The sequence below is a fragment of the Topomyia yanbarensis genome, chromosome 1 (assembly GCF_030247195.1).
Source record: "Topomyia yanbarensis strain Yona2022 chromosome 1, ASM3024719v1, whole genome shotgun sequence".
Lineage (NCBI taxonomy): Eukaryota > Metazoa > Arthropoda > Insecta > Diptera > Culicidae > Topomyia > Topomyia yanbarensis.
Window position 1 is genome coordinate 7,140,423 of NC_080670.1, and position 19,855 is coordinate 7,160,277.

The following is a 19,855-nucleotide window of genomic DNA, read 5'->3' on the forward strand; positions in this document are numbered from 1 at the left end:
AGGAGCGTAAAAATTTAGGACAGTTTAAAGGGGAGCGATCAGCGATCCTGGGGTGCGCAGTAGTATATACGGACTCTAGCAAAAGCAAGTATCGGATAACCATTCCTTCCTTTTCCTTCCGCGATCTAAGTTCGGGCCGGGTCGGCGCCGATATTGATCAATAAACACTTTAGGATTACCAGAAGTTGCACATTGAAAGATGTTTCGCTGCTCCCAAGGTATAATTATCTGCTTATTCTCTGTGCAACTTCAGCTAGTCCATATCGATAACGGAGTAGCAGCCAGGGGTGGTCGCACAAGCTCAAGCAAGCTCAAGCTCAGCGATCCTGGGGTTTCCAGACTCAGTGATCCTGGGGTTTCCATGCTCAGCGATCCTGGGGTTTCCAGGGTCAGCGATCCTGGAGTTTTCAGGCTCAGCGATCCTGGAGTTTCCAGGCTCAGCGACACTGGGGGTTCCAAGCTTGGCAATCCTGGGGTTTCCAGGCTCAGCGATCCTGGGGTTTCCAGGCTCAGCGATACTGTGTTTTCCAGGGTCAACCATCCTGGGGTTTCCAGGGTCAGCCATCCTGGGGTTTCCAGGATCAGCGATACTGTGTTTTCCAGGGTCAGCCATCCTGTGGTTTCCAGGGTCAGCGATCCTGGGGTTTCCAGGGTCAGCGATCCTGGAGTTTCCGGCCTCAGCGATCCTGGGGTTTCCAGGGTCAGCAATCCTGGGGTTTCCAGGCTCAGCGATCCTGAGCAGAACTCCAGGAGCAGCGATCCTATATCGAATTACAAGATGTGCGGTACTGCGTTGAATTCCAGGATCAACGATTCTGGGCTGAACTGCACGATCGGGGATTCTGGGCCGCATTTCAGGATTAACGATCCGGGACTAAATTCTAGGACCAGCGAATTTCACGACGTGAATATCGTCTAAGTGTTTCTATTGCTTTACCGCTGCAGACTGACCTCAATTCCAAGTGGCTGCCGCTGATTGTTGATCGTCTTGGGATTTTCTCTCATATTTGAGAACGACTGTACTGCCCATAAAAGCATAAGAGTCCCATATGGATTTTTGTCGAAAATGAGTTATCCGTTGGATTGTATTCTGTATCACCACTGAATCACACTGCACAAATAAGATTACCGGGTTTGTTTACCAAAACATGGTTGTCCCATCCATTTGGCTCAATGAATGGGACAATCTTGAACAGCGTTTTTCTCGGTTTGCTCTTTTTCAACATGGGACTCTTATGCCTTTTATGGGCAGTGTAGTTGTAGTAACTTTTAAACTTATTCATTAAACAATATTTACAAAGGTTATCTTAAAAGCTACGTGTTGCCCACGCGATTTATATATCGTTGCGGGAAAAGTTCTTACAGGATTTCCAATCCAATGATCGATTGTGTCAAAGCCCGAATTATTACAGCCCTCATACTTTTTCTCGTTTCAGTATGACACTGAATCTAGCTAAAAGCACTGCTGACTCCAACGGCCGAACCGATTCGATCGGTGCCGCAAACCAACTATCGCCATCAGTTTCGGACTCGCGAACGTTGGAAACCTGTGACACATTCCACACGGCCAATTCGGACTGTTCGTTTGTGTCGGCTCTGAACACACCGGCCCTGGATGTTTCAGTGAACCAACTGCTACCAACTCCGAACAGTAACAGCTCGGTGGAGGAAACCGAATCCGGAATGGATCACGAGTCCGACTACGAGGAGCCTGGTTTGGTTGGTCAAGGGATGAGTGACAGTGGGGTTAGTTTCGAAACTAACAAGATCAGCAGTGAGAGCAATGGGAAGCTGAATGGAAAGTTGCTGTTCCGATCGGACGATCACTGTTTACTGTTGAGCACGTCTACTCCGAATCCTAGGTACGCAAACAAGACGTTGATTGTGAATGGGAGTAACATTGAAATTAGCCGCGGTTCGCCGGAAAGTGGCGAGGATGGTAGAGCTAGAGGATCCAGTGATGAATCGGATGAGAATTATGACCACGGTCCAGAGGCGGAGGTTGGGAATGTGACGCGGACAACACAATTGGTGCGGCTCGGTGGAAGCAATAAGAATAGTGTGAGGACGGAGATTTTCGACATTAGGCACGGAATTCATCCGTTGCGCGTGTGCAGTCGAAGTGGCGATGACGAGGAAGATGATGATGATTCACATTCGTCCTCGCTGGACAATAATTCGATCAATTCGTCAACAGCCAACCTGATTCTATGTGAAATGAATCTTTTGCGAGAAAGCATCGCGACAAAGAAGGCAGAAATCATGAAGATCCTTGAAATGAACGGCGACAAATCTCAGTTGGATGGAAAGATAAACGAACTGGAGGATCTACAAAAACGAATTGTGTTACTGGAGATTAAGGTGCAGGATGTGGAGAAAAACTGCCTCTCGGACGGGGATGGCGGGGGAATCGAGTCGACTCGAGATTTGCCGGGTAGTTTCACCGACAGCGACGATAGTCGAATGAATTCCTGCATCTACTCGGATTATGCGCGGCGTCGGACGGAAAGCAGTATATATGCGCCAAGTGTGACCCGGTCACTGCCGTCCATCGAGAGTTCGTATCGTAAGTATCTCTAACCGAACGTCAGTATGGAAACGAGTCGTTATCAAATTTGTTTTTTCTGTCGCACCAGGTTCGGAATATTTGATTAATATTCCAACGTATATAATTCGAGGAGCGGGAAAACAAACCCACTACGAGTATGAGGTGAAGATAAACCTACCCGATGATCGGTGGACGCTGTTAAGAAGGTACAGCCGGTTCCGGGAGTTGCATCTCAAAATGAAGAACATGTACGGCGATAAGGTAAAGTGGATGGCTTGGGCATGACCATTATTTAGAGTTCTTAATTCCTTTACCTTTTCACAGGTTTCGCCAATACCATTTCCCCGGCGGGAACTATTTGCCTCGAACACGGAATCTGTGGCGAAAAACCGCCGGCGTCAGTTGGAAGTTTACCTCCGGAGGTTGCTGATCGTTTGCTCGAAACTACCGCATAGCCCTATCTACGAGGGCGAAGGTCGACCGGGTCTGACTAAGGCTACCCTGATTGAGCTGCATTCGGGTTTTTTCAAGAAGGGTTTGTTCGAAACGGGAAAGCACGGGACAGGTTAGGTTGCAGTTTTTGAAGGAATTGAAGTTATGGAAACAGAGCTAAAGCGGAAAGTAACAAAGATTTGTAAGGCTGATTTTAAAACGTGTGTGCATAGGACAAAACTATAATTAGTAGTCCATAGGTTTTCTTTAATTTTATCTTAGCTTTAATTAGTACATGTTTGCTAGCCAAAACAAACACAAATGAAAGGAAGGAAGAATATTGACGACAATAAATTATGTAGATCTGTGCATGGCAAGTGCTGCCTATTGGTAATGGAGTCAACCTCTTGTTCTATTTGAACCCTGATGGATCAGAGGCTTGAATCGCCTTTGAGCGTTTTCCCGTACTATTGTTATTAGCCAGATGGCTTGATCCAGTTTTGAGAGTGAATCAAAACAGATTTCAAAGCCTGAGTGTAACAGAAAAAAACTGATTCATTTGTTTGGAAAAAAAAACTATATAATTAACATTGTTATTTGCCCAATTTTTCATCCACAATTGATCATATTGCCTTATGTATGAGAAAATCAGTTTTGAGACCTCTTCGTGATGATTTCGACTCACAATACATACACATATACAAACAACTGTGATTTTTCATCCCCCTTATGAAAAAATATCAATCCCGTAGAATGGAGGACAAATTAGTTTCATTGGTAAGTGCATTAGTTTAAAAACAGTAGATAAAGTTATATTTAAAACTGATGGAAAAAAACTATTACTGTAAGACAGCAGAAACAACGTTAATCGAATCGCGTTGTATATAACCGTTACTGTGTTAATTCATCTGTTTGTATTTGTTAAACAGAGCTAAAAGGCGAGCTTTGTCAAACTACCAACGTGATCCTGATTCCTAGGTTTGTAAGGATAGTTTCTAAGTGTTAACATCTACAAACTAGAATACAAACAAACAAACAAATCAAATCTATGAAATGGCAATCTAGTTGTAAACCGTACAAGCCAATGTAGTAATCGTGCTTGAAACAATAAAAATAATCTTTGTTAGCTAGAATGAACGGTGACAGTACAGCATAGCAGTTTGGTGTTGCATTCAAATTAGTACCGTTGAAACAAAACGTGGAATTAATTGTATTCGTCGAGTTATACGACATTAGCTAGCGATGAGAACAAAATCAAAACAAAGTCTAAAATAACGATCTGAATCGATACATGTAACAGATGACGTGTCAGTTTTTTTGTATTAGAATAGAATCATAGCAAAATATAAACAATTGTGGCAGACGTGGAGGATATAATTGATCTAGAACAATCCGAATAACGGTTAGTATATCATCGTTAGAAAAGGTGCGTTTGCAAACGAAACATCTCCGAGCCATAAGTACTGGACATTTGTTATCTTTTTATATGATCAGAGGCAACGTTTTCCCTACTCCCTACATGCCCTCCGGCCACACTTGTCCGTGAAGAGGCAATGTTGCTTGTTGTGAGAATTTCAGGTCATTTGGTTCCAGTACCCATATTGGTTCGTCGGGAATTTTAGATTCGTTTAGAAGCAACTGCAGTGGAAGCTGTTGTTCTTCACAACAATGCGGTTATATTACATTTGAACGGTTGTGGTCGCAATTGGTTGTCACACGATCTAATTAACCCGCTATCCAATATTTATTACCCTATAGGGAAAAATTGGATTACATCAGTTTGTGCATTGAGGGCGTAAGACCTAATTTAAATTTTGTGTTTCGGGTTCATCTTGTCAGTAATAAGCACCAACTTGGGACCAAGTCAGACGATGCACCGGAAAAATCCATCTTAGTTTAAGTTAGATCTTGCGCCTTTATTGCACAAATTGGTTTAATCTAATTTTCCCTTTTGAATAATAAATATCGCTTAGTTCCAAATGCTTGGTTCCTTCGCCAAAAAGCAATCGTTCTTTTTCGTTTTCTCGTCAGCAAACCAGAGCTTCTGGCTTTGCTTCCCAGGACATCACTCGGGACTTGCCGGTTGTATGGGTATCATGTATGTCGTGCGACTGTTTGGATATAGTGTCTAAATAGTTCTAATTTGGGTACTAGTTGAGATACATCGCCTAACTTGTCCCCAAATTGGTGCTAGTTACTGTCGTGATGAATTCGAAACACAAAAATCCAAGATAATAAACCCACGGTTCCCGCGTAAACAATTCGTTTAAAGTTACGTGGTGCCCCAAAACGTTCATTTCTCACGTGGATTTCCGCATACACATTATCCTGGGCTTCCAGCGATCAGCGATTATAGGCTTCCACCGATCAGCGATTTTGAGCTTCCAGCTAGCAGCGATCTTGGGCTTCCAGCGATCAGCGATCTTAGGCTTCCAGCGATCAGCGATCCTGGGCTTCCACCGATCAGCGATCCTGGGCTTCCAGCGATCAGCGATCCTGGGATTGCAGCGATCAGCGATCCTGGGCTTCCAGCGGGCAGCGATCCTAGGCTTTCAGAGATCAGCGATCCTAAGCTTCCAGCGATCAGCGGTCCTGGGCTTCCACCGATCAGCGATCATGGGCTTCCAGCGATCAGCGATCGTGGGCTTCCAGCGATCCTGGGCTTGCAACGATCAGCGATCCTGGGCTTCCAGCGATCCTAGCCTTCCAGCGATCAGCGATCCTAGGCTTCCAGCGATCAGCGATCCTGGGCTTCCAGCGATCAGCGGTCCTGGGCTTCCAGCGACCAGCGATCCTGGGCTTCCACCGATCAGCGATCCTAGGCTTCCAGCGATCAGCGATCCTGGGCTTCCAGCGATCAGCGGTCCTGGGCTTACAGTGAGCAGCGATCCTGGGCTTCCAGCGATCCTGTCAAAGTTCTTGGCAGAATTTCATAAAAAACCTGAGTAGTATTTGTTCCCTCAAAATCCTGAACAAGTTTTCGCCAGCATTCGGTCATTATCGTTAGTCAGATTTCATAAGAAGTAACTAGAAACTTACTCTAGAGGGCCCGAACTTTAGAAACACTAATCGTTGTACCATATTAAAGTTGATTCAAAGTTTGAAAGAATTAAACTCCAATGTTGCATAACGAAAATTTATTTTCTTCATAATTTAAACGTTTCGGTATATTATTCAAACAATTTTCGGCATTTGCAAGTCCAAAGTTTTTCTTCAACCAACTTCAGTTTTGAAGACATTTATCTTGTTTCCGCTCTTAACAAACCGCTTCCATTGTATTTGAAACTTTATTCTACATAGAGTTCAATAACTGTTCAACAACGCATTGGTGCCAATCACTGATATCTACTGAGTAGAGAAATCGAAATCACTCTCATCATTTGTCGAGCTAACCGTGGTGTCATGCTTCTCTTTCTCCGTTGCTTGAACCTCGTCATTTATCGGAATCGCAACCGGCTCATCTTCCGCTGGCAGTGCATCAACTTTGGATTCATTTTGCTCTTCTTCCTGCAGCACTGACGTTGGTTCCTCTGGAATGGTCTCACCTGGGTAAGCTGACGGGACAGCCTCGTATTCCTGTGGCTGTTGCGATTCATCGTAAAGCTCCTGTTGCTGTTCGGTCGTGTAATAATTCTGCTGCTCCTCCGCCGCTGCACCAGTGCCGTAGTAGATCGGCTGGTTCGGATCATACTGTTGCTGATTCTCCGTCTGCTGTTGATCGTAGTAGTCTTGCTCAAATACGTACTGCGTTGGACCGGGATATTCGGTGGCTTGTTGATATTGATTCGGATCAACTGCACCGTCTGCTGAATACTCCTGGTAGGGTTCCATTTGGCCTGTCTGATCCTCGTACATAGGGTAGGGATGTTCGGGAGCTTCCTGCTGATATTGGTAGGCTTCCTGCTCCGCAGTTTGATCGTACTGCTGCACATACTGGGAGTAGTTTTCGTTTTGAGTGGAATCTAGTTGCTCTGTCACGGGCTGCTCCGCCTCTTCAGGTAGTTCTTCTTCCGGTATAACTTCTGGAGAGCTACGCTTAGACTCTTTTGAAGTGGACTGTTTTTCAACTCGTTCGGAAATTTTCTCTTCATTGTTAGCTACCTCGACGATTGATTCCGGAAATCGTGCTGCGGTCATGTTTGCGTATTCCTTCGATTCGACTGCTTCCCGTGCAGTTGTCCAGTGATTAGAGTTCTCTGCGGGAATATTTGGAACTGTGGAAGCTTGCTCTTCGACTACAGCCTGTTCGTAACTATATTGGTAATCTGCAGGCTCCTGAGCAGAGTACTCTTGAGCACCACCTTCCACATAACCTTGATAGTCAGCGGCTTCTGGAAAGTATTGTTCGCGTTGTTGTTGTTGTTGTTGTAGATAATCAGTTTCTGGGCTGTATACTTGTTGATATTCCAAATTATTTTGTTCCGATTCGTGCCTTAGATCGCCTAAGAAATAAACAATCGTTAACAATCATGATTAAACTAACTAAAGTACTTACTGCTTTCCGTGAGATGCGGTTGTTCTTCTGAAGTATACAGATCTTCATTTTCAACCAACTTTGAATCAATTGCTTCCAGCCTTACAGGTTGCTCGTTTCTGTCATCCACGCCGTCTATTATTTCCTGCGATGTAGATTGTGTGGCTTCATACTGTACAGTATTCTCAGAATATTTTTCTACCGTTGTAGCAACGTCAGGTTGACTATCTACGACACAAGCAGTAGTACCATCATCCTCCGACCTTTGATCGTTCACGGTCGTAAGAGCAGCAGTAGCTTCGGTCAGTTTCTCGATAAGAGCTGAGCTTCCGTAGAGATCCTGTCGTTTCGGCAATATATCTTCATCGTTGGCAACATCTTCCAGATAGGGGGCTACCGTTGGGTGGGGCGCTGAGGCAACCGAGGGTGGATCAACTACGATGCAGGGTGGTGTCACGATACTTTCAGCCGGTGCGGTAGAGATGGGCCCCTTCAGAATTTCGTTGTCGATGTAGTGAATGAATTCCTCGTTGGAGAGTTTGAGCTTACGGGAAGTCGAAGGAGGAATAGTTGCGATACGTTGGGGTGTTGGAGGGATTTCTGGTTCTGAAGATTGGTTGTAAAAAGAAGGGTTGTAAGATGAAGCTTGAGGAATGGGATGGGACCAAGAGGGACCAGCTGCTGACTGGTAAGTGGGAGGAAAGTATGGTGCCTGCGCCTGTTGGTTACTAATGTAGTTGGATAGGGCCATCGGAGGAGGAATTGGACTGTTTTCTGTCGTTTGTAAGTGGGTCATGTCGGAGAGATATTTGACGAATTCCGATTTCGGCGGATCATGGCATCGAGCAGGAAGAAGGTTTAAATTGTCATTTGAAGCTCCATGGAAGAGTTGTGGTGAATGCTGGAAAGGAGTCGGAGACATCGGAAGAGCTCGCTGCGATGACCAGGATCGGATGAGATATGATTCGTACTGGGTCTGAAAGAAATGGTTGCGATTGGTTTTGAATCCAAAAAGTAGTCATGGTACTATTTTCCTTTAGAATCCTGACTTTTTATTTCGATAGACTTATCAGTCGATTCTTAGTGTACAGGGCAACTAAGAATACATGCTGATAAGAGTAATTTTACCTTGAGCATTTTAAGACGATCGGTTTTCGCGGCTAGGGAAGCTGCTTGCTGGTCCACTTTGTGTAGCATCCGTAGTAACTCTTCGTTTCTTTCTGCTCGCTGTCTCTCCAGGTCCTTCATTCGTTTATATTTGAGCTTTAGAGAACGTGCTGCAGTCTTCTCACTGAAAAATAAGGTAGAGTCAGGTAGTTTGAAGAAAATTGTCGGATCGGTTGACGACTATTTTACCATTCCTGTCGTTCCTGCATCAGCTGACCGAACTTCTGCTCCAACTGAGTACGTTCTAGCTCACTGTGGGACAATGTGACCATTTCATAAAAAAAGTTGAAAAAGAAACTAAACCGAACTCAACTTACCACTTCTTTATCTTATTTTCCATTTCCTGGAATCGAAGTCGGTAGTTATACCGATTGATGTCTTGCTCAGTGGAGAACATTTCGCACGATGCTCTATCGACGGTTCCAGCAAGTTATCAACTCAAGGACAATCGAGTCACGAACCCCACACTGAACAACTGCAATTGAATGCTGGTTTGAATGTGCAGATAGAAAATCGATACTAAATTAGGTATATGGCGAAAAGCGCAACGAGGAAAAACAAAGTTATAAAAGTCATAGCACACGAATCGAACCCAACGAGCCTGAATTTATGCTTGAAAAGTGCTAATCATATGTTCGTGCGTAGGATTCGCTTTTCCCCCACATTGCAGCAAAAGGTCACGCTTGGCTATGCAGGAGCGGAAGGAAGGAACGGACTTTCAGTTCGGGTTCACTGAACACGCACACCATCCATGACCCTTGGACGAACGAGCAAGGTTTGTGAGGTTAGATTGTGATGATTTCTATGTTCTATGGCTTTTTGTGCAGACTATTCAACGTAGAGTGCGGTGATGATCCCAGCTGACACGATTACGTAACCGTCAAAGATTTGAAGCAGAAAATGGATTTTGTTGTACAAATTATGAATGGATAGAAACTGCGTTCCTTTCAAGTGATTAGGCACTGCAACGTATCACACATTTAACTCAACCAACTAAACAAACTTTAGTTATTTTTTCAATTTTCTTCCTCCGTTACCGTGAAACCCACCAGATGGGAGCGAGTTGCAGGACCTCAAAACAAAGGGTGTTGTTTTTGTTCCGTACTGAAACAAACTAACGCCAGATGGTCAAGTTTTCGTTGTGTTTCGGTTTAGGAAACAGAGCCTGGTAACCTAGGTGACCAGTACTTGTTGTTTGCTTTCACGATCGGTGAATGTCAACCTGGAACAAGCGGTTTTATGTCACTATGAGTCATTTAAAAATCCGCTTTCTATTTCAGTTTATGCCCGTCAATAAGTATTCCGAAAGGGTTTGGCAGATTTCAGACGAATGTCTAGAGGTCCAATCACTCGTCTGAATAATTTAATTACATTTTTGTTAATAAAATAACTTTTCTCAAGGACATTGCGAAGAAAACTGCGCGATGAAAAAAAACCACAGCCACTTTTTCAAAAGCACCATCTCGATGGTCAATTGTTTTTCCACCAACTATTTGGCATAATTTTAATCGTGATGATCTAATAAATCAACTGATGATCAACTTTTAGAGTTTTGAAAAGGTTTTACATGGATAAACCGGTGGCAAAGCTGAAAACATTTTTTCTACGCATACTACTAAGCGTTCAATTCTCACACATGCTCAAAAAAGGTTTCTTGAGCCTTAACTACTAGAAAACAATAGGTTGCAGCACCTGAAGAACCTGAAAGTATGGCCAAAAATTGTTTCTGCATTCGCTCCTCCTTCTCTTGCAGTAAACTAAACAAAAGCAGTCTTCTCTGTTCTGACATGTTCTAAGGAGTGTGGTAACAAGTAGCAGTTTCTTAATCAATACCAATATCACTTGCAATCATTATGACGCGAATTATATTAGGACTCCAATACGGGAGCAGTTTCGTCACTACTTTGTAATGACACTTTCATGGGAAGCGCAAAAGGTGCCGAAAGAGCCTCTACGTTGCATCATGACCGATCTTTGAAGCTCAGTTTCTATGCCAACATTCCAACATGTGTCAAAAAAAACTTTCCGAAATCAACGATAAATCTATGATGATCGCCGAATTTATCCTCGACAGCGCAAACTCTAACAACCAAATAATAGTCCAAACGATCCGAAGCTCTCTTGCTTAAATCGCAGGATCAACCAGTAAAGAAAACCGTTTTGATCGCACCAAGCATTTTTTTTGTAATCCTGATTTATAAACAAAATGAAACAATCTCACCGGAAAATCCATGTTATATTTGGAGCAATATTTTGTAGTCGATGCTCTGTCTTCTGCCCACTCGCTGTTAGGTCTATGTTCCTTTTCTTTGATCTATGCAGTCGGCAGCGACCTGGATGTAGAGCTTTAAATCAAAAATCGATCCATCCTCTGTCCTCAAGTGTATTAGATACCGACAACCGACAACACAAATTGATACTGATCACTCCCTTTTGCACTACTTGTACACTTGCAACACTTCGTAGAAATTATAAAAAGGACGAATAGCAATCAACAAACATTAATTTGCAGAAACAATTATTGAAAAATTGACGTGAGCGAAAAAAAGAAAATTCGCGTCCGACGCGTATGGCTACTGCGATCTCTCCAATTCAACCGAATGTCTAAATAGAAAATAAACTCAAAAACAGTCAATACAGTAAACACAATAGCCGTCCATGTAAACAGTAATATTTCATTCTGTTATGTATGTATGTTTAAGCTGTCATTATATGGATTTTGTAAATATTGGAGAGAAGCTAGAATGACTCAATTCTTAAAACCAAATCAACTCGTTTAAAAAATGTCTCCCATACATCTGTGATAATACTGGATTCTCTCTGTCGTCCATAAATCGAAAATTTCAAAATAAAAAATTATAATGCATTGGAAAAATATTATTCGAGTTACTATCGCAACCCATGAATGACATAACGTGAACTCTAAATCACCGATGCTCCCCGACGTTGAAATCTAACCGCACACATAACCTTTTGCGGCCAGATTAGCACCCATTGAGCATTCGACCCTCGGCCGATTATAAAGCATTCTGCAAAAGTTGCTATTTTCGGAACGGAACTAATGACGAGATTCTCAAGATAGCCCATTACCGGGGCAGAATGGCACAAATCACTACATTTTCACCCCTGCCTCACCAACAAACCTGTTTCGAATCCGTTGTGTTTGCGGTACGAGCAAACAACAATCATCGGCGAATCTGGTCTTTATTTGTCCTGGCGCAGCTAATTTATGTGCTGAATTTGTTATCTCGGCACACCTACACATGGGTTGACCCGTTGATAGCCGGCCGCAGCATCAGGACTCGCACCTGTTGAGGATGGTAAAGGAAGCGAAAAAAATTGCATTCTTGCTCCGTTGGAAATGTACCACATTGATATCGTTTCCAATAAGTGATAAAATACTGCCGATTGGCGCACAGATCAGACGGCTTGCTTATAAAAGTCCCCCGTTCAGCGAATGGTGGTCTCATTTCGGTCTGGTCCTGGCCACGGTTCAGTTCTTCGCTAGTGCACAACCAGTGTTCGAATTCTATTTAGTGAAACATACCCAATCATCTACCCCACCCCGGGATGAATTTACTGCCGGCCGAAGTGAAGTGCCCCTAATTGGAACTGATTGGACTTTCAAACGATGGGGATGTGGCTACCGCTGTCGACACTGACGGCACTGTGTGTCCTGCTGGATGTTACCCTCGATGTGCGTGTCAGTGGTGCCGCGGCCAGTGCCGACGATGCGCTCGAGGTAACGTTCAGCGAGCGGACCCAGGCCGACTGGGAAAAGGTTTGGCACCAGGAAAGTCACTCCCGCTGCCGGGAGAAACTGATCCGGCATCTGTACTGGGCCTGCGAGAAGGATATCTACCGGATCTCGCGACGGAATGATTTCTCTGGGACGGAGATGAAACTGGCGAAGCGTACGAGCGGTAAATACTTATTTTGTTCTGTGCGTTTTTGGTCGGTGGGAACGATAGATTAGCTGACGTTTTGATATACTTGAAGAAGTGTCAGAATTGGTGTCGAAACGTTGCGATATAAGAAATCGACAAACGATTCAGTTTGAGACTGGTATATTGAATAGAGCAGGAACTGAGGAAAATAAGTCCACAATATTTATCGTCTCTAACTCTTAAAGGTCCATAGGATTTGTGTTATATTGCAAGGACATACAACGCCTACTCTAATGAAGAGTTCCAGCTGAATAACCTTATTCTATGAATTTAATGCCTCCCTCGATCTTTCATTTCTGTGTTGGAAGTTTTCATTGCAAGGCAAACTTCATCATTCCATAGCAATAAGGCGTGTATTATAATGGTTTCACCAGTTAGCAGAACATACCTAATTTAAAAGGATCATAAAGAATTTCAGTTTTAATTTGATTTAAAATGGATGTTAAATTACAAACTCACCATATTTGCAGAACACACAGCAAATTCTAATAATGTAGTCCGGGTCCATATCTTGCTAGCTACGTGTCAATATATTTCTAATGTTCGTTATACTTGAGTGGTGTTTAGAACAGGCTTTTTTTCTCTTCGTGACGCGCACAATTGTGGAAGCAGAATACAATCGTTTTGTCGATAAACTTTTTGATGAAGTACAGCAATACAATCGGCCGATACGCATTGTGGCCGAAGGCTGTTATTTTGGTTTTTTGAACAAATATTTGTTCCGTTACTCGCCGATCAGAGATCGTCTCGCCAGATAAAAGAGAAAACATTTCTCTTTTGCTAACTGTTAAAAACTTTGTTCAGATCTTGTTGAATAAACTCAATAAGTAACTTTTCCCAGATTTAGTTAGATTTTTCAACAAGTTGAATTTGTTTTTGTTGGAACTTAGCGCGTCGTTGTACCAATTTGAAAACGTTGATTCATTCGCGGTGGAGCGAAGAAACGCGACGCAGTGGTTTTTTTGTACCGAAAAAAAAAGTTTGAACGGTTTCAATATTTCACGCTCTCGTTGGTAGTGTTTCGGTTGCACATACACACTTAATTTGTTCTGCCGAATCTCAGTATTTTTTGCAACTTTTGCCGAGATTTAAACAGCCGAGCATTTGGTAAATTCATTTTTCGCTGAGATCTCTGTAAAAGCTATTATTGTTTACTGAGACTCGGGAAATATTTCGCTGAAAATCAGCAAGCTAATGACACTTTTCCGAGATATCAGTATAATCACCCGATCGGTTGTGCGGGACATTGACGAGCTCAACTAAGTGTGTATGTTGGGCCGTGCCCCAAAGAATTCTAATAGATGCTTCTCTTGTTAACTCGTCAACAAACCGGGGTCAATAACTGCGTTTTTTACTTTCATCAAGATCTTCATTGCCGACTTTAACATCGAGCACTTGCTGAAGCTGCCGAGTGCTTCATAGTTAACCCTTAAATGTGCAATGTTGTTTAAAAACAACATTGCGAAAACCATCTCAAAATTATCATAGTAACGTATTAAAGCTATGAGACAACTTTCAGAAAATTTTAAAAAATTGTTTGCGCCTTTAACCCTTAAAGTTAGGCTTTATACGAGCTTTTCCGTGTACATGTCTGAGCAGTCTTTGTCCCACCATGGGGTGGCCATTCATTATCCGCGGGTGCTTAATTAGTCTAAGCTTGATACATGGTGCCGAAAATCACACCAGACCAAAAGCTGTGTCTTTTTCTCTCCGTGGAAGCTATTCTGCAAATTCGATTTTTTCGGATGTGGCGATAGCGTAACTCTTCCAATCAAAAAGTTTCCAGAAAGCTTTGAAGACGATCACTAACATTGAAGATTGTGAATTTCTTTTTGTTCATTTAATAAGATTTTAGCGCCAAGAGCCATCCACTTTGTAGATATAATGACCAATTCTATTCTGGGCGCACTGCTTTCCGCTTCTTGTATTAATTTTATTTCCTGCTGGTCAGGCTTACCCTCCGCCACTTGCTGATCATTCCATCTGCCCTCTCCCCCACTCGTTCGTGTTTGCGTCCATGTCCTCGTCGCTGGATCTTTGATTTTCGCTGTTAGGTGTTTGGTGCTTTTGATGGTTTTGGGTGTCTTCGTTATAGCCGACTTCTTTCTTGTTTATTTGTTCCCTAGGTATGTTAACTATTGGCTTGGGTATATCGTAGAAAATTTGTCCGGCGTTTATTTTTTTGGCCGTCTGTCTGTGGTGTCTCAGCAGATGTCGAAGGATGTTTGGTGGTGTTAGTTGTAGATGAGTATGTTTTAGTTGTTCTGGGGCATGGTTTACCGTAGTGGGCCGTCTGATTACAGGGGTGTGCATTAGGGTAATTTATATGAAAAAAACATCTCGCAGTCTACACCCCCTATCGTCGTTTCAAATCATGAAAAATGACATTGTCCAAATTGACATTGTATGAGATTTTTGGCCAAAATGTATGGGGAAATACTCGCAGTTCACAAAATCGTCGCTAGAGGTCGCTGTAATCATCTAAACATGGGCCTAGGAAGGAGTTAAGCTTTTAAAGATATGCCGAACAAGTTTGTCGAAGACTGCAAGACAATCCAACCAACCGTTATAGATTTATTCACCAACGACTGAGGCAGTGTTGCGTGAGAAATTCATACATATTTCATCATTACCGAGGGGTAGCTCAAAGCACGCCAACTGCGCTGCCTGTCCAGTCGGGGGTACATTGTCTCCTGCGAGAGTTGCAACATTGCTTCCAGCGCCAGCCAATACAAATCAATAATTTGGAATGGCAGTCCATATGAGGTTATAGAACCATTCCAAAGTACTAAGTAACTCAACAGTGAAATTATTTTTAGGACTCCAAAGTAGGCCAATAAAAATTATCTTTTTCGAAAATTATACAGTATTTCGCTCCATTTTTGTCGTCAATAACAACTTACCATTCAATATATGGGCCCTTTTCAAAATTTCGGAAGAAAAGTTGCGTAAAGGTTGGAACGCTTATATCTTTTACTGTACTGCATGGATTTAATGAATTTATTTGCCATTTTGTTGAAATTAAGTTCAACAATGTTGTATAAAATTTTGAGGTATGTATGACATGCATTAATAACGTAGAACTGTTTTGAAAAATCTTCTCAAAACTACTCGAAAATGGTGAAAAATTTCAGCTCATCTTAATCAGAGCCGTCAATATGGCGCACCAACCGAAAATTCAAATGATGAAAAGTTTTTAATGTAGGTCCGCTACAGATTTGTTTCATTATCAATCGTGTTGAGCTGGTCCGAGCGTACAGGGCGTCTCTTCAAAGTGCTGTACAATACCGAGAAGGAAATATTTGTGAGCTGTACACGGCTGGTGAATGAATCAGTTTGTGTAGGCACTTACTACTAGCAGAGGCGATTATTTTCATTTCCGATGGTTAGAGAGTAGCATACACGATGAAAACCCGGATTTCAAAATACCCGACCGAAGCCAGGTCGTGATCGGTTACTGCTAATTTCATGCACCGAGCCGCAAATCTTGAACGCACACACGGGAAAAACCGATTTTAAATCATCCGACTGAAGCTTATTCCTGGTTGGTTCCCGCTAATTACATGTCACAAATCCTGAACAGTTTTTGTTCGAAGCTTCTTCTCTATGGCGATGGAAGTAAACTGATTTCATTCGACGGCCAGCCCATTTGGCTTCTAGCGTAAACTGAAGCGAATACAGAACCGGGGTATGCGGTCATAATGAAATATCTCGCCGCCGATATATTGGAGCTGGCAGGAAACGCAGCCCGTTGAAATAAAAAGGCCAGGATTATTCCGCGTCAGCCGCAGCTGCCCATTCGAAATGACGGAATTGAACAAATTGCTCAGCGGCGTGACCACTGCCCAGAATGGTGTGTTGCCTAACATCCATACTATTCTGCTGCCGAAGAAAACCGAAAAAAAAATAAGTTTTTCACAGTAATCTATCTTCACTTCAAAAGCTTGTTGCTCTTTCAATTTTTATACGATTTGAGCACTAGTTTAATTTTAAAGGGCATTTAAAGAACTTTGTTGATCATTTCAACATGTTTGCCAATTTTGATTCGAAATATGTTTTATTTCTACAAATATATCTTAATATTCTTTTTTTACAAATTGATTCTGCACAATCAGGTGAAACAGCTCGGAACGGTCACTCATTATACATTCCATGGGAAATCATCTTTAGTTTTCGAATTATAAGGTCTCGTTTCGCTCCCTTTTGCCCGGCGGGGGGGGGGGGGGGGTTGGTTGAAATCCTCCTATTCCTTTCTGCTACTAATAGGGTAGACGCGCCCTTATTCGTCCCATTTGTATGGTGGTTCGACCACCTTTGATGTTTGTGCTAAATCAAGATCGTTGGATGCCGCTGATTTCTCTGAGCATGAGATGATTGGTGTTGGTGTAGATTGTTAACCGGTTTTAATTTTAGCATGTGTTATGTGCTGCAGATTTCAAATTAAATCACTGGATCAATAAAATGAAGTACCGGTCTAAAACAAGAAAAACTCGAAATATATCTTCCACACGATCCAGTTTAAGATTGGTTCGGCAGCCAGGGACGCGCAGCTGGTGGATCCTGTCCTACCGCAAGACTATTGTTTAGTTATTTAAACTGATTTCCTGTCTTTTCGCCGCCTGGTTCCATGGTGTAATGGTTAGCACTTTGGACTCTGAATCCAACGATCCGAGTTCAAATCTCGGTGGAACCTGCTAGATTAATTTTTACTGTAGGTACATTCTACTTACGGTGCGCGCATTACCGACAAACCACTTTCAAAAGCGCTTCCATCACACAAAAAACAAGAGGTTCCACCGAGATTTGAACTCGGATCGCAGGATTCAAAGTCCTGAGTGCTAACCATTACACCATGGAACCTTGCTTGCGAGGCTCGATACAAAGTACATAACATTTTCCCATTCTTCAAAGTCTCAAAACATTTCACAATAATCGCCTACCAGTAGGCAACCCGCGACAACCCTGCGCAATCGCTACTACATTAATCACTTTATTTTTACCATCAGTTCAACCGTTGCTATCTCGGTGGACCATCAGTGCGGAGCAGGCGCAAAGCTTTCTGCGCACTCGTCGTACCGGAAAGCGCCGCTCGGGTGGTTCGATTACGGCAGAATGCTGCACCCGGATTGGTTGCACCTGGGAGGAATACGCCGAGTACTGTCCATCGAACAAACGCATCAACCGCTACCGGAAGTAGTCGGCGGCGGCGGACGCTAGGCGCTGCTGGCTGTTAGGGGGAAAGCTTGGCTTTCGGACTGATCGCTCTTGTTGGTTAGTGGCACAAACTAAAATATATGTATATTTGGGAATGATGCAAACTGGCTAGCGAGTGTGAGTTATGTTTATTTGCTTTTCGTCTTCGAAACTCCTGTCTTTGGCGCATGGAATGGGGTTTGGGCGAGGAAGTGTCTTTGGTAGGCGAGCCAGAAGTAGCCGATTCCCAGCGCACAGTACACGCTGGTTGCCATCAGCGGGATGAAGGGTAGCGTTCGGTTAAGGTTTAGGCCAGGATGAATTATGTTTTCAAACAGGGAAAGGAATACGAATCCGTACAGGTAGAGCCGTTCCGGAATAGATAGAAATTGGCCTCCGTGGATGTTTCGGAAAAGCAATACGCTGATTCCGGTGTACACTACGAGCATGCTGTGTTTGACTAGGACTAGTTCCGACTTGAAGAGAAGAGGGAAAAGGGAATAGTGACCAACGATGCCGAGGAAAAGAGTCCAACGAGCGTCGGTTCGGTTTGTGATTGATAGAATTGTGAGTGGTATGATGACCATGAGAATAGCTTTCTCGTGCACGTGCCACCCGAACATAAAGGACGAACAGGCGCAAAGAGTGATGGCTCGAATGAAGTTCAGTCCTATGGTGGGAGAGTGTTTAAGCGTCCAGAGTTTGTAAAGAGTGGGAAGCATGGAAAGGGCGGATAAGGCAAATGTCACCGATGGTGGAATGGAGGGCAGGATCTCGTGATTGAATGTTTGCACGAGACCTCCAGTGCTGGATGCTGTGGATGATTTCTTTCCTAGTGCAATCGACAGAACTTTGTCGGCAAAGTTGTATAGTGCCCAGAAATTAGGCGCCCAATACGCATGGGTTAGTCCTCGCTTGAATGGGAACAGCCTTGAGAGTACCTGGAAGTAATAACATTCAATAAATCTGACAATCGAGATGAAAACGTTACATACCTGCGGAATGTGGTCATAAAAAGGACCGAACGAAAGTAAACAAATGCCTCCGGCAATGGCACCGAGCTTAATTAGTTTAATTGGTGCCGCACCATTGCGGAAGCAATAAAATCGTAGGAAAAATACGACGTACACCGGAGCCACATAAATGAAGATATGTTTCAGATTCAGTAGGATGGCGAAAAACAATGCCGAAGCGAGATAATTTCCCGTCAGTACATAACTTATACTCAGCAACAGGAATCCGAAAAGAAATCCGTTGTACTGGAAGTGAATGTGATCCACCATGAGCAACCCAATGTTGGTCAGTAGCAGTGCGGATCCAATAACATGCTGACCGCTGGTTTTGGCCAGCACATTTATACATCTGAAAGCGTGTTGTTGTTATTGCTTTGACAATTTGACCGAGTGTAAAACCAGACTAACCTTTTGACTCCGAACGCAAAAACCACATCGACAGCAATCACCGAAAAGCGCTGGAACATCACCGTACTCATGGAGGAATAATTCAAATTGGTGACAATCAGCATAGCCGGATCAAAGTAGGCAGCCACATGGGAAAGAGCCCACTCAAAGTAAGCGAAGAAGGGCGGATAGTCCAGAGTCCACTCGCTGGTTGATTCGTGGTACCACTTGGACAGAGGCCTGCTATGAGTGATGGCCAGCCAGTTTCTGTGTACTTCGAAGTCCGTCGACCGACTGCAGAAAAAAATTGATTTTGATCCATCGCATAACGGTTAGCCCTTTCAGGACGATTTTATGAATGAAAAAATCAATGAATATACATGTACTTACTAGGCAGGAATGAACATCATTTTAATCGCCGAAGCGAGTAAAAATAGGTGCCAAAACATGTTGGATTCTTCGACGAGACAACCAGACACGCTTCAAGCAAAACTGCCGACACACTTTTGTTTACATCAACACTTTTCGCATTTCATTCGACTCTGATGCGTTTCGTTTACCTGAACTTGACTGACTGCCACACAGACACGACGTGATGCATCTACGATTGAGTTGTTTTTGTTTACCCAATTTCAGTTCAATGGGCGGGCAAGGTTTGCTCAGCCCGCCACTTCACTCGCAGTGGGCTTGCACA

The 19,855-nt window shown here is 43.3% G+C and overlaps 4 protein-coding genes and 2 non-coding genes across 11 annotated transcripts in view; 3 read left to right on the plus strand and 3 right to left on the minus strand.

The window, feature by feature from the left end:
• The window catches only part of LOC131676747 (kinesin-like protein Klp98A), a 42,538-nt gene extending 38,195 nt beyond the window's left edge, over window positions 1-4,343 (plus strand). The window contains exons 8-10 of the mRNA XM_058956032.1: window positions 1,437-2,566; window positions 2,637-2,809; window positions 2,873-4,343. Coding sequence (XP_058812015.1) covers window positions 1,437-2,566; window positions 2,637-2,809; window positions 2,873-3,118 — 1,549 coding nt within the window. The 3' untranslated portion in view covers window positions 3,119-4,343. The remainder of the gene's footprint in view (window positions 1-1,436; window positions 2,567-2,636; window positions 2,810-2,872) is intronic.
• A 1,790-nt stretch (window positions 4,344-6,133) lies between these two features.
• LOC131676748 (uncharacterized) lies at window positions 6,134-11,220 on the minus strand. 6 transcript variants are annotated; one of them, XM_058956038.1, is made up of 6 exons: window positions 9,671-11,220; window positions 8,939-9,109; window positions 8,811-8,873; window positions 8,583-8,745; window positions 7,479-8,430; window positions 6,134-7,422 (listed from the first exon to the last, which is right to left on the minus strand). In XM_058956038.1, exons 2-6 carry the CDS (start codon window positions 9,016-9,018, stop codon window positions 6,326-6,328), a joined length of 2,355 nt encoding a protein of 784 aa, XP_058812021.1. In that variant the 5' UTR covers window positions 9,019-9,109; window positions 9,671-11,220; the 3' UTR covers window positions 6,134-6,325. The 6 variants fall into 6 exon arrangements, with proteins under 6 accessions (XP_058812021.1, XP_058812020.1, XP_058812017.1 ...); XM_058956037.1 differs by having other exon boundaries at window positions 7,476-8,430; window positions 8,939-9,096; window positions 10,843-11,219; XM_058956034.1 differs by having other exon boundaries at window positions 7,476-8,430; window positions 10,843-11,219.
• An 862-nt stretch (window positions 11,221-12,082) lies between these two features.
• LOC131676750 (probable insulin-like peptide 7) lies at window positions 12,083-17,765 on the plus strand. The gene is made up of 2 exons (XM_058956040.1): window positions 12,083-12,544; window positions 17,575-17,765. The coding sequence occupies exons 1-2, from the start codon at window positions 12,253-12,255 to the stop codon at window positions 17,763-17,765; spliced, it is 483 nt and encodes a 160-aa protein (XP_058812023.1). The 5' UTR covers window positions 12,083-12,252.
• On the plus strand, window positions 17,190-17,261 carry Trnaq-cug (transfer RNA glutamine (anticodon CUG)). The gene has a single exon. It is a non-coding gene; the product is annotated as a tRNA-Gln (tRNA).
• On the minus strand, window positions 17,357-17,428 carry Trnaq-uug (transfer RNA glutamine (anticodon UUG)). The gene has a single exon. It is a non-coding gene; the product is annotated as a tRNA-Gln (tRNA).
• LOC131676749 (probable dolichyl pyrophosphate Glc1Man9GlcNAc2 alpha-1,3-glucosyltransferase) lies at window positions 17,728-19,757 on the minus strand. Its single transcript, XM_058956039.1, has 4 exons — window positions 19,552-19,757; window positions 19,183-19,455; window positions 18,757-19,123; window positions 17,728-18,702 (listed from the first exon to the last, which is right to left on the minus strand). Exons 1-4 carry the CDS (start codon window positions 19,608-19,610, stop codon window positions 17,911-17,913), a joined length of 1,491 nt encoding a protein of 496 aa, XP_058812022.1. The 5' UTR covers window positions 19,611-19,757; the 3' UTR covers window positions 17,728-17,910.
• Window positions 19,758-19,855: the final 98 nt, after the last annotated feature.